This window comes from Ailuropoda melanoleuca, chromosome 14 (assembly GCF_002007445.2).
Source record: "Ailuropoda melanoleuca isolate Jingjing chromosome 14, ASM200744v2, whole genome shotgun sequence".
Classification (NCBI taxonomy): Eukaryota; Metazoa; Chordata; class Mammalia; order Carnivora; family Ursidae; genus Ailuropoda; species Ailuropoda melanoleuca.
This window is the reverse complement of record NC_048231.1, coordinates 42,692,792-42,705,466: the sequence shown is the minus strand read 5'-3', so window position 1 is coordinate 42,705,466 and position 12,675 is coordinate 42,692,792. Positions and strand designations below refer to the sequence as shown.

Here is a 12,675-nt window from a genome sequence, read left to right as displayed (position 1 = left end):
GGGGGGAAATGAGGGGTGAAGGATGAGGACGAGGGGGGCTCAGGCTGTCAGCAGGCCATAGGCTGAGGGAAGGTTGCTGGGGACCGCTCAGGTGCTAGCTTCTATCTCTGCGGGGTGCCGTCCAGAGGGCTGCCAGGAGCACAGTGAGAAGAGCCTTGGTCTCCGGGCCTGGAGACAAGAATCAAGAAGCAGGCCAAGGGGTCCAGAATGAAGCAAGGACTTCAAAAGAGGAGAGGGCCCAGGTTCTGGGGGCAGTCAGACACCAGGAACAGGACAGGTCTCAGGACACTGGGGCAGCAGAGGTCCATCCCTTCCCGGCCCACCACGGCTGGAGAGCCCCCTGAGCAGATATTTGGGTCCGGGGTCCCTGATAGGGACAGGTGAGGAGACAGCGTCTGCCAGGCACTCAGAAATCCTAGGACAGACAGACCCCCTGGCAGAACTTCACAGACCAGGGAGACCCCTCACAGCAGACACAGCCCCAGCCTCAGAACTGAAAACTCATCCCGCACGCAAACCCTCCATCTGCTGCCCACCCTGGAATCCGGCACCAGGGACACACGGCCCTTCCCCACTCAGCATCCCTGGGCAATGGGTTTGGGGGTGTCTGTGGGGATGTGCGCCAGACTGCTGTGAAGGTGTGAGGCGGTCTGGGGGCAGGACACCTCCTTGTCACATGGTAACAGAGCCCCACGACAAGGGACAGTCCAGCTCTAGGAAATCGCGGGGAAGCCCCTGGGGATGTCACACTGGGAACGTGGACCAAGGACAGACACATCCAGAAGGCAACCAGCGTCTCTGCGCCGGCAGAGCCAGTTCCGGGGGTGGTCTGGGTGGATTCGAAGACTCTGGGAGCAGGAGAGAGCCTGAGGTCAGGGAAGGGCCGAGAAACTAGAGGGTCTGGCACTCAGATTCTTCCCCACAGAAGGTGAGGGAGCCAGCCCGTGGATGCCCTGACCTCAGGCGGGCAAGGGCGGCCTGAGGCCCAAGCCAGGGACACGACACAGCTGTACCCCGACATCAGGACTGAGGTAGGAGCTGGCAGAATAAACCTCTGACCTTGACCTGCGGCCCCTCCATCCCCACAGGTCAGCCCAAGTCCGCACCCTCGGTCACGCTCTTCCCGCCCTCGTCTGAGGAGCTGGGTGCCAACAAGGCCACCCTGGTGTGCCTCGTCAGTGACTTCTACCCCGGCGCCGTGACGGTGGCCTGGAAGGCAGACGGCAGCACCATCACCCAGGGCGTGGAGACCACCAAGCCCTCCAAACAGAGCAACAACAAGTACGCGGCCAGCAGCTACCTGAGCCTGTCGCCTGACAAGTGGAAATCTCACAGCAGCTTCAGCTGCCTGGTCACGCACGAGGGGAGCACCGTGGAGAAGAAGGTGGTCCCCGCAGAGTGCTCCTAGGTCCCCGACACCCTCCCCCACACACGGGGGCCTGGAGCCACAGGACCTCCAGGAGGGTTTGCCCTCCCACCAGGGTCATCCCAGCCCTTCTCCCTGCACCCAGTCAAGACTCAATAAAACGTCCTTTCTTCAATCAGAAACCATGCTCTCTCCTCATTGCGTTTCAAACCCTTTGTGTCCCCGAGCTCAACCACACTTAGGGGTGAAGATGAGTCTTTTGTGTTTGGGGGAAAGGAGTCTGCAGGAGGCATCCTTGTGGTTTGTGGATGGGTAGTTTTCCTCTACCTAGAGGGGCCAGAGAACATCGCAGAACAGCAAATACCAGCAGCATAAGCGACATGGAAGGCCCTCCACCGTGGTTCTGTGTTTTCTTTTCTTCTGTGGACCATGCCCCCAGTGAGTCAGAGCTGTCCTCACAGACCTTGCTCCCCATGTTTTGGGAAGGATTTCTGAGTGCCTCCCTGAGCCTGGGCTCTCGGACTCTGGAGCCAGCCCCCCATGAAATGTCCACTCTCCTTTCCCTAGCGGCCCGCCTCTCGGCGACATGATTCCCCTGGCTTCCTACGCTTGGCAGACCTTCCCCACCATCACACCCTACAACATCCTCCTGTCCATAGGGGACCACTCCCCTTACTCCCCAGGGACACCGTTTGTGGCCCCTCGCACAGATTCTCCCTGTCACACTCAAGCCAGGACCCCCTGCCTAGACACTGGCACCCCCACCCCAATCCCACTCACGCTGATANTCTGGGTTGTTTGTGTCTTTCTAGGAATTTGTTCATTTCAACCAGGTTATCTGATTTTTTGGTATGCCATTGTTCATACTATTTCCTTATAATCCTTTTCATTTTTGCATGGTGTGAAGTAATGTCCCAACTTTCAGTTCTGACTTTAATAATTGGAATCTCCTCTCTGTTTTCTATTTGTCAGTCTGGTAAACGTTTCTCAAAGCTGCTAGACTTCAAAGAACCAGCTTTTAGTTTTACTGGTTCTCCCTATTGTTTTTTATTCTCTAATAATTTATTTCTACCTTAATCATTATTATTTCCTTCCTTCTGCTAGCTTTGGAATTAACTTGCTCTTCTTTTTTCTATTTCCTTAAGATAAACTTATATTACTGGTTTGAAATCTTTCCTCTTTTTAATAGAGGCATTTTTATAACTATAAATTTTCCTTAGAGCACCACTGTCACTGAAACCCATAGGTTTTAGTGTGTTGGGTTTTCTTTCATTCATCTCAAAGTATCTCTTAATTTCACTTGTAGTTTCTTCTTTGACCCATTGATAACTTAAGACTGTGTTGTTTATGATTTTGACTACTCTAAACACCTCACGTAAGTGGAATCATGCGGTATTTGTGCATCAACATTACACAAGGTTTCCTATTTCTCCACATCCTTACCAACACTTATTTCCTACATTGTTTTTAATAGTAGCCATCCCAATGAGTGTGAAGTGGTATCTCATTGCAGTCTTAATTTGCATTTACCTAATGATTAGTAATATTGAGCATCTTTCATGTGCTTACTGGTATTTGTCTATCTTCTTTGGAAAAATGCCTGTTCCAGTCCTTTGCCCACTTTTGAATTGCATTGTTTATTTTTTTCTTGTTGGGTTTTAGGAATTTCCTATTATTCTGGATATTAACCTTTTATTACATATATGATTTGAAAATATCTTCTCTCATTCTATGGCTTGCTTTTCTACCCTGTGGATAGGATCACTTGATATACAAAATTTTGAAATTTTCATTAAATCCAACTTGTCTAGTTTTTCTTTTGTTGTCTGTGCCTTTAGTGTCATATCCAAGAAATCATTGCCAATCAAATATTGTAAAGCATTTGTACTATGTTTTCTTCTCAGAGTTTCATTGTTTTAGCTCTTATATTTATGTCTTGCATCCATTTGAGTTAATTTTTGTATATGATGTTAGATAAGAGTGCAACTTCATTCTTCTGCATGTGAATATCTATGCTTCCCAGCACCATTTGTTGAAAAGACTGTCCTTTCCCCCATTGAATGGTCTTGGCACCCTTATCAAAAATCATTTGATTGTATGTGTGAGAGTTTATTTCTGGGTGCTCTGTTCTATCTCATTGGTCTGTATATATGTCAATACCACACTGCCTTGATTATTATAGCTTTATAGAAAGTCTTGAAGCCCTGTGGTGTCATTTCTCCAACTTTGTGCTTTCCTTTTGATATTGTGTTAGGTAACCTGAGTCCTTTGCCCCCTCTATAAACTTTAGAATCAGTTTGCCAACATCGGCAAAATAATTTGCTGGGAATTTGATTGGGATTGCATTAAAGCTATAGATCTGGCCTGAGGGTTGGGTAGTGAGAGCACTCATGGTCACGTGTGACAAGATGAGGACACAAAAAGAGCTGGTTTGGGGGAAACGTGGACAGTCTCATTTGGTTATGGTGAGTTTGAGATTCCTGTTGAACATCCAGCTGGAGATGGTCAATAGGCAATTTAGGGGGAGTCAAGGAGAGGGTTTGGAGCTGGAATAGACTCGAGCCTCACCCAATGGGCAGTAATAGGAATCCATAATGTAGGAAGATGGCAAAGAAAGAGAACCCAGGGTGCCGGTCTGGGAGTCAGTTGCCATGCACAGGCAGGGGTGAAAGGGAAGTCAGGGGAGGAGGATGGGAGATCTCAGGTGCCAACAGGAAAAGAGTTACTGAAAAGAGAGGCTGACTCTATGTTGCATCCTGTAAAGACATAATGTACAACAGGAACTGGGGAAATGCCCAGGAAGAGGGCTTTGTTGGTCCTGACCTGAGAGCTTTCAAGGAGAGATGGAGATGAAAGCCAGGGAGACCCTCTATGTCCCAGCATATGAAACGGTGCCTGGAGCTACTGTTGGATGGATAGGTGGTGGATGGATGGATGGATGATGGATGATGGATGGATGAACACACGGACAGATGGACAGACAGGTGGACAGAAAAACAGTGGTCTGAGAGATCAGAGAGAGCTTCATTGAAGAGGTGGGACTGCATTGTGTCTTGATGTGTAGAGAAAAAGTGGGGGGTCTTCACATGGAGTACTATGATTCAGGAATGGCCCAGTCCCAGACCAACCAATAGGTCCAGGGAGGAAGCCACCTGGCTGGACTATGGGAAATTGTAGGAGAGGAACCCTCAGAAGCTCTAAATGAGGCCAGGGGACATCAGGCAAGTCTGAGCCAGTTCAGGACTTGCTCTCCACACCACATGAGAGGACGAGGCACTCAGGGATTTACTGTCCACCTACTCCATGCAGTTTCACGGTCAGCACAGGATTAGGAGATGACCAGGACAGCCTTGGAAAGGGGGGACATATACAAGACATGGGTGGAGTCTGCCTCAATCAGGGGTCTGGGCACAGGGACACCTCTGGGCTGTGGGCTCATCCAGGTGTGCCACAGCCTCTAGGAGGCTGGCTGCCCAGCCCCACCTGCTACAGCCTTATGCCCATCACAGGTTCCTGTTCTGGCCTGGCCCCCAGGGGGCAGGCCCCAGGTGTTGGCCCGGTGGGTTTTGGTCCGAATCTCAGTCACCCTGGTTTGTTTTCAGTGAAGGAACCCAGCTCACCGTCCTAGGTAAGTGGCTCTCACCACACTTCCCAACCTGTCCCACCCCTCTGTTGTCTTGGGAAAGTTATTTTTCTTTGGGGGTTGCTTCCTGTCTGCCCTTCCAGCCTTAAGGACTGACCCTCTAGCAGATCTGTGGGATCTGGGGGAAATGGATTGGTCTCAGGGAAACCAGCAATAAGGACCCCAATAGTACAAGCATTTACCTTCAGAATCTGACTGTTGAATGTGTCCAGATTCCAGGGCCCTAGGCTTGGGGGGTGGTGATCAAAAAATGGGGACTCCTTCCCTTCCTCCAGGGGGGGCACCTGTGTGGGATCCAAGGCTGGTTCTGAGTAGGGGTACTGGGGCAGCCTTAGAGAGAGTCCCTTGGGGTCTTGGCTGAGGGCTTGATGTCCATCCAGGCTAGGAGGGCCACACAGGAGGCTGGGGACATGGCTGGGGCTGTGAGCCCAGCCTCTGGGCACACAAGGAGCAGCCCGAGGGGAGACCCGTGGGAGGGGAACAGAACAGTCTGGTTTGCTCTAGGCTGAAGTGCTGAGGGTCTCTGCTAGGCCGTGAGGACACAGGGACAGAGACATGAGTGATGTAGGACAAAGTGTCCAGAAACACAGCCCTCCCAGGATGTTGGTCAGAAAGGAGCAGGTCCCATGGGGCAGAGCCTTACCTGTCCCTGGAGCCCCATAATCCTCAGGTGTCTCAACTGTCCAAGGGATGGTCTCCTGCCTTCCTCAAAAGGTACTTTAGACTTAAGAGATGACAAAGTGGGGAGTGAGTGGGGGCTCAGAGCTACACAGCTGCCCCTTAAAGTCAGGAGTCATCAGAGGTGCTTGGGTGGCCATGGGACCACACTGCCTGTCGTCTGCGAGGAGTAGCCCCAAGAAGGCAGCAGAAGTGAAGGGTCCTGTGGTCAGGGCAGGAGGGATGAGGGAGATAGCAGAGCCTTGGAGTACCCAGCCTTCCCAGGAGGCAGGAACAGAGCCATTCCTGAGGGAGACGGGGGCTCCGTGTCCCACCTGGTGCAGGGCTTGTGACCTGCATGCACACCGTCACAGTTGTCCTAACTGGCTGGGTAGGGGACTCCAGTTCACAGGGGAAGCACCTAGATCCAGAAGAATGATGTGATATGGGGACCAGATGCTGGGCTGTGGAGGAAACCGAGGCTGCAAATGCACCTTTCACATCTGGAAGAGGTGACATGGAAGAGCTGCTGGGAGCATGGGGGGCTGCCTGCTGTCCAGAGCTGGAGTGGAAAAGAGAGTCCCTTGGGTGAACAAGCATGCCCATCATGGGAACAGTCACAGAGGCTGTAGATGAGGGAAGGGCTGCCCAACACCTGGATTGTCCCCGCATCTCTCACCCTCTTCTTTGTCCACACAGGTCAGCCCAAGTCTGCGCCCTCGGTCACGCTCTTCTTGCCATTCTCTGAGGAGCTGGGCGCCAACAAGGCCACCCTGGTGTGTCTCATCAGTGACTTCTACCCTGGCAGCTTGAAGGTGGCCTGGAAGGCAGACGGCAGCCCCATCACCCAGGGCGTGGAGACCACCAAGCCCTCCAAACAGATCAACAACAAGTACGTGGCCAGCAGCTACCTGAACCTGTCGCCGGAGAAGTGGAAATCTCACAGCAGCTTCAGCTGCCTGGTCACGCACGAGGGGAGCACCGTGGAGAAGAAGGTGGTCCCCGCAGAGTGCCCCTAGGTCCCTGAGACCCTCCCCCACCCATGGGGGCCTGGAGCCACAGGACCTCCAGGAGGGTTTGCCCTCCCACCTGGGTCATCCCAGGCCTTCTCCCTGCACCCAGTCAACACTCAATAAAATGTTCTTTATTCAGTCGGAAATTGTGGCTCTCTGTTCATAGCATTTAACACTTTGTGTCCTGAACTCTATCATCCTCAAATGTGAACACGATTCTTTTCACCCCGTGAGAAAGGAGTCAGCAGAAGGCATCGTCATGTTTTTGTGAGGGGTAGTTTTACTCTCACCCAGAATTGCCAGAGATTATTCCAGAACAGGAGATACCAACAGCAGAACCAAGATGGGCCATCCTCCACCATGTCTCTATGCTTGCTCTTATTGCATGGACCACATAGGTCACCAACAGTACCAAAGCCCACTGCTCTTGTTTCCCTGTGTACTCCTGGATAATGCCTGAGCTCCTCCTTGAACCTGGGGCCTCACCATCAGGGTCTAGCTCCCTCCTGAGCTGTCCCACTCTCCTTTCCTTGTAGGCCCCCACTCACCCACTCGACGCCATGTTTTCTCTGGTTTCCTACCCCATACGAACTTTCCCTATCGTCAATAGCCTAGAGCATCCCTCCTTTCTTAGCAGTCCCCCTGCTCCAGCCTCCCCAGTGACACTGTCCTGTGCCCCTCCCACAGACATCTCTGTCATACTCACTAAAGGACCCTCAGTCCCTGGACCCTAGTCGCTCAATCCCACATTCCCACTGAGGGCTCCTCCTCCCACATGTGTCATGGGGGTCCCAGCTGTATTCAAGGTCCCTGGGAGGCAGGGACCCTGTAGAGTCCAATCCACCATTCACGCAATCACAAGCACTAAACCAAAGTTTCCATGGGTAGTTACTGAGGCCATGAGTTCAATGTCAAGATCAGATTCTGGATTGTGCCCTGGACAAATCTGGGAGACTGACTCACCCTCTTCGGTGTTGGGAATGGGCCCTGAGAACCAGGTAAACTGCTGTGCCAGGAGCTAGCTCAGGATGTAGGGTCTTACCTCTTAACCCAGACAGACAGCCTGCACACTCACACACACATCGTAAACCCACATGCAGGCACTCGTACACACTCACACACTTACTACTGCAAACATGGCCATGTGGGGCATGGATCTAGGATGTGTGGTGGCATCCAGAACCCTCCATGGACCTCAACTCAGCAGAGGGCACAGGCCCCAACATGTCTGTGTTGGAAACAGGACTGTCCGTTCTTCCAGGTGGTGTTCCCCAAGCAAGCGGAGCCATAGACAGAGCTCCTTCCGGGAAGTTACCTGGGGTGAGATATGTCGCTCAGACATTCCCTCCTACCCCTCCATGGCTGGGGATGGGGGGAGGCTCACCCCCCAAGGAACTGAAGATGCAGGTGGGGAGGGGGGCCCCCTCTCAAGCCTCCATGGGCCAGACCAGCCCCCACAAAGAGGAGGCTGGACTTTGAACCTCCAAAGCAGTTGTGTGTGGCCCTGGGTCGGGGGTGTGGGGTTTCAGGGATGACAGAGGGTTGTGTTGGAGGCTGTGTCACTGTGTTGTTATGTGTTCAGTAGAGGGACTCAGGTGACCGTGCTTTCTCTCTTCTGGGATCAGAGTGATATTTGGGGGCATTTTTCTCTCCTTTATGTCTGACCATGCCTGGGGTTGAATTGTCCTGGCATTCTGGAAACTTCACCTTTTTTGTCTGGCCCACTCACCACTTGTAGCCTATTCCTGCTCTGAAGCACCTGGTGGGGCAGGATGGGCCAGTTCCAGTGACCCCCTCCTGCCCCTCCTTGCTGTAACTCAGAGCTGTTTCTCCAGCTGACCATCTCCTCTGGCCTCTGGGATAGGAGGAATCTTAGGTTTCCTTATGGGGTAGTTTCATTCTTACCCAGAATAGCCCAGAGAATATTCCAGAATATAAAAGATAGGGCAGCAGGACAGGACAGCCCCCCCCCTCTGCTCCTTCCCTACATTTACCATTCTTGTGTGGACCATGTCCACCCCCAGCAGTCTTGGGGCCCACTGCCCATGGTTCCCCATGGCCTCCTGGTTTAATGGCTAAGGTCCACCCTGGAATCCTGGGGTCTCAGTGGCTGGGACTGTGAGGAAAGAAGCCTCTCCTTGGAAGGGAGGAGAGCCTGAAAGACAGACACCAAGCCAAACAGACAAGTCCTATACAAAGTTACTAGGGAGAGTTACCTGGGGGAGATCTCAGACAGACTGATGCTGGAGGACAGATGGATTTCTCAAGAAGGTCTAAGGTCTCAAGGCTGATGCCAGCCAGGAACAGGACTGCTCAGGGGTGGGATGGCAAGTTATGAGGATAGGTAAACCTGCAAAGGGACTGAGACCGAAGAACGGGTGCCAGGTCTCCCCTGATTGGGGCACTGGGATGTTCCCGACAGACCTGGGGGGCTCTTACCAGGGCTCACGCCTGTCATGCCCAGCCCTGCTCCCAGCACTCAATCAGCTCTCAATAAAATGTCCTTTTGTCCATCAGAATTCATGCTCTCCGCTAATTTTGGGGGGTCTCGTATTTAATTTGCAGCCTCTCCAGGATTCTCAAGGTGAGATGCATGGGATCCTAGGCACCCAGTGGGAAAGTAGCCCAAGAGGAGAGGCTCACAGTCTCCCTGGGGCATTTCCCAGGAAAGTGGCCGGGACATGAGGAGTCTGGTCACTAGAACCTCAGTCCTTCTGTCCTCTCCTTCCACCATTCCTCCTTCAGCACAGAACCATGCCCACTCCCTGCTGTCTCTCTGGTCGGAGCCGCCATGGTTGGTGACCTGCAGATAAGCCCTGCCTACCTGACCTTGTGGGGACCCTCTACACTCTGGTGTCCTCTCTTTCCTCAGCCTGGAAACCCTGCTCTGGCCTGGACCCCGTCTGCTCCTGGCCCTCGCCCCCTTATGCCCCCTTCCCCTCCTCCCCACCAAGCTCAGCTTCTGCCCATGTTTACCCCCTGCCCTGTTGCTCCCTCAGGCTGGACCAACCATGGGGGCCAGGACACCCCAGTAGCTTGGCTTCACAGGCTCTTAAATCTGGGGGTCACTTTGATTCGTCACCAGAAGGCAGGTTCAGAGATGTGAGAGGGATAGGAGGAAGCCAGGAAGGAAACTGTGGCACACAAGGCCTGCCGGGAGGTTTGGGCACCAGCAAAATAAGCTCTGAGCTCCCCAGGAACCAGTGCAAGGAGGGAAATAGGTGCCTCACGATTTCTCTGAGAAGGACACCCTGCCAGGGGGAAACTGGTGTCTCAGTGCTGAGGCCAGGCATCTTGTACCGTAGTACAAAGTGGGGATGTGTTTTACCCAATGCCTCCCCATTGATGGGAATCGGGCTCTGACCCGCACACAGATAATCAGCGGGCAGCCTCAGGCTACGGCAATGACCATGAGGATGCTACGACTCCTTCTGCATGGGAAGCCCCCCATGTTCCTGTCTCCGTTACCACCTGGTCACCATGGCCTGGTGGGACGGGGGGGATGGTTACCCAGTTATAGTCCCCTGATCTGGCCCGGTGTGGCCCAGGCAGGCAGGCTCCTGACCCTGGATCCAGAATGGACCCTTGGCACCAAGTCCCAGAGCCCTGCACCCACTGCACGTCCAGCTCACGCCCAGTCGGTCTGATGGCCCCTTGGGTATTCCGGGGCCTATGGGCCTCTCCCCCACTCATGTCCCAGCTCTGCCAAAGAAAGATGGGGTACTGTCTCAGGTGTGTGGCTCAGAAAGTCACCTGCCATCTTCTGGGGGAGGGGGACGCATGTTTATTCTGAATTCTCTCCATTCAACCCTGGAAGTCACTGGGGAAATCAGGGTCCATCAGGGGATTTTCTGGGTGGCGCTGTGGGGTTCCGGGGATCTGGGGTTCCAGCTGCTCTCTGACATGAGGGGTTGGGAGTGGGCCTGACCCCAACACCCTCAGCCTTTGTGCTGGGCCCCTGGGCTCCCCGCTCCTTCCCTGCACTCTGGGGGGCTACAGGGGGATGGACCAGGAGTGTCACCACTCAGTGGTAGCCACACCGAGTGTCCTGGATAAGTTGCTCCCTTGGCTCCTTGAGTTCGTTCCCTGTGGCTGTGTCACAGATCACCGCAAACTTAGCTCCTGAAAACAACACACACTTATTCTCTTGTAGATCTGGAGGTCAGAAGTCTGAAATAGGTCCCGAAGGCGGAAACCAAGGCATCACAGGGCCACTCCTTTTGGGGGTTCCAGGGGAGAATCCGTGCCCACATTCCTGCGCTTATGACACCTCCTTCTCTCTTGTCAAAGCCGCAGTGGCATCTTCAAGTCTCTCCCTTTCTCTCTGACCTCTGCTTCCACCACCACAACTCCTCTCTCTCTCTCTCTCTCTCTCTCTCTCTCTCTCTGAGTCCCCGCCTCCCTCTTCCCTTGGAAAGACTCTACCTGGGGCCACCCACATAATTCAGGATCACCTCCCCACCTCAAGATCCTTAATTCCATCACATCTGCAAAATCTCTGTTGCCAGGTAAAAGAACAGGTTCTGGGGGTTAAGGCGTGGACACCTTTGGGGGCCTTATTTGGCTAACCACAACTCCATTGCCCTATTTCCTGGGGGTCTGTGAACTTCCTCCTATGTCCCTCTCCCTCCCTGCATCCTGTCCAATCTGGGCCACTCCTGGGGCTCCTCAGCCCAGGCTCACCCCCTTTTTCCCTGGCCTCTTTCAGCCCCTTCTCCTCCTGGGGTCACAGGAAAGGGACTTTGATTTTAGCTACGGCTTTGGGGCATTTTTTCCAGGTGGTCCCCAGCTAAATGCTCTCTAGGCCTTAACTATCACTGTCTTCTGCCCTTGGAGGAAGATCTTATTATGATCCTTGTCCTATGGACGGAGACACCAAGGCCCAGAGACCCTGAGTGACTTGCCCAAAGTCACAGCAGGGAGTGAACCTGGACACCCCATCACCACCTACTCCAGATCTCAGCTCCTGAACCCAGGTCCCAGGCCACCGTCAGCGCCCTGCCCACCCCAGCCAGGCCCTCCCTATTTGTCCAGCTACCTCCCTGGAGAGCTCTGAGCCCCCTTGAACTCAGGTTCCCAGGACCTACGGCCTAAGGGGATAGAGTTGTGGGGACCAACAAGGGACCAAGGGGAACAGAGCCTAGAGTCAGAATGTCTGGATTCCTCATGTCCTTTTACCTTCCTCTGGTTCAAAAATCAGGGTCAGGGCACTCAGGGGAGGGGCCAAGAGAGGGTCCCTTCCTCCTGGAGACCCCCACCTCAGTCTCAGTCCTGGGACGTGGGGGTCATAGCAGGCTCACCCTTGGTTGCCCAGCACCAAGGGAGTCCATCCTTGGCAGTTGTCTTCTCCAGCTCAGTCTCCCAACTCCCTTGTCCCATCTGCTCCCCCTCAGGATGTAGGGGTACACTCTGTAACATCTTCAGTCAGGGGGATGATCTCCAGGACAGCACACCCTGACAGGTGAGGACACGGGGCTGCTCTTCCACTCTGCTCTTGACCCCCACCACAACCCCCAGTCCACTTCCACCCCTGCCATTTCCTGCCGAGGACCTTCCGGAGCGCCCATTTCCTCCAGGATCATGTCTGCTGCCCTGAGATGTCACCAAAGCTCCAGGGGAAGCTGCAAAAGGGCATCCAGCAGAAGAGATGGGACTTCTGGAACCCTCGGGCCCAGGATGGACAGACACTCTGTGAGGAAGTACGGGGCCTGGGGTAGGGGGAGGGGAGCGTGGTGCTTTGTCCTCTGGGACCCACCTCCCAAATGAATGTTAGTAACACCCATTTCCCTGGAGTCACTGCAATTGCATGCCCCTCCAATCCCCTTCCCCTGGCCGTGCCTGGTCTGGCTGCAGCAGTAATGGCCAGCTTCGGGGCCCTCCATCTCCATCAGAGGACAGTCTCTTTGGTCCAGCACCAGCTTTCAGGCCTCCACATCTCCACGTGAGGAGCCACTCTCCCTTCCGATGGCCATGAGAGGACCACAGACATGATCCCG

The 12,675-nt window shown here is 53.8% G+C and overlaps 1 protein-coding gene and 1 gene segment (V, D, J or C); both read left to right on the top strand.

Moving 5' to 3' along the window:
- LOC105235174 (immunoglobulin lambda-1 light chain-like) overlaps positions 1-1,548 on the top strand; it is a 45,390-nt gene extending 43,842 nt beyond the window's left edge. For all 7 annotated transcript variants that reach the window (XM_034642026.1, XM_034642028.1, XM_034642024.1 and 4 more), the window contains one exon: positions 1,089-1,548. In XM_034642026.1, coding sequence (XP_034497917.1) covers positions 1,089-1,408 — 320 coding nt within the window. In that variant the 3' untranslated portion in view covers positions 1,409-1,548. The remainder of the gene's footprint in view (positions 1-1,088) is intronic.
- Positions 1,549-5,003: 3,455 nt separating this feature from the next.
- LOC117795912 lies at positions 5,004-6,817 on the top strand. The segment is given in 1 exon segment: positions 5,004-6,817. A coding segment is annotated over 1 exon segment (387 nt).
- Positions 6,818-12,675: the final 5,858 nt, after the last annotated feature.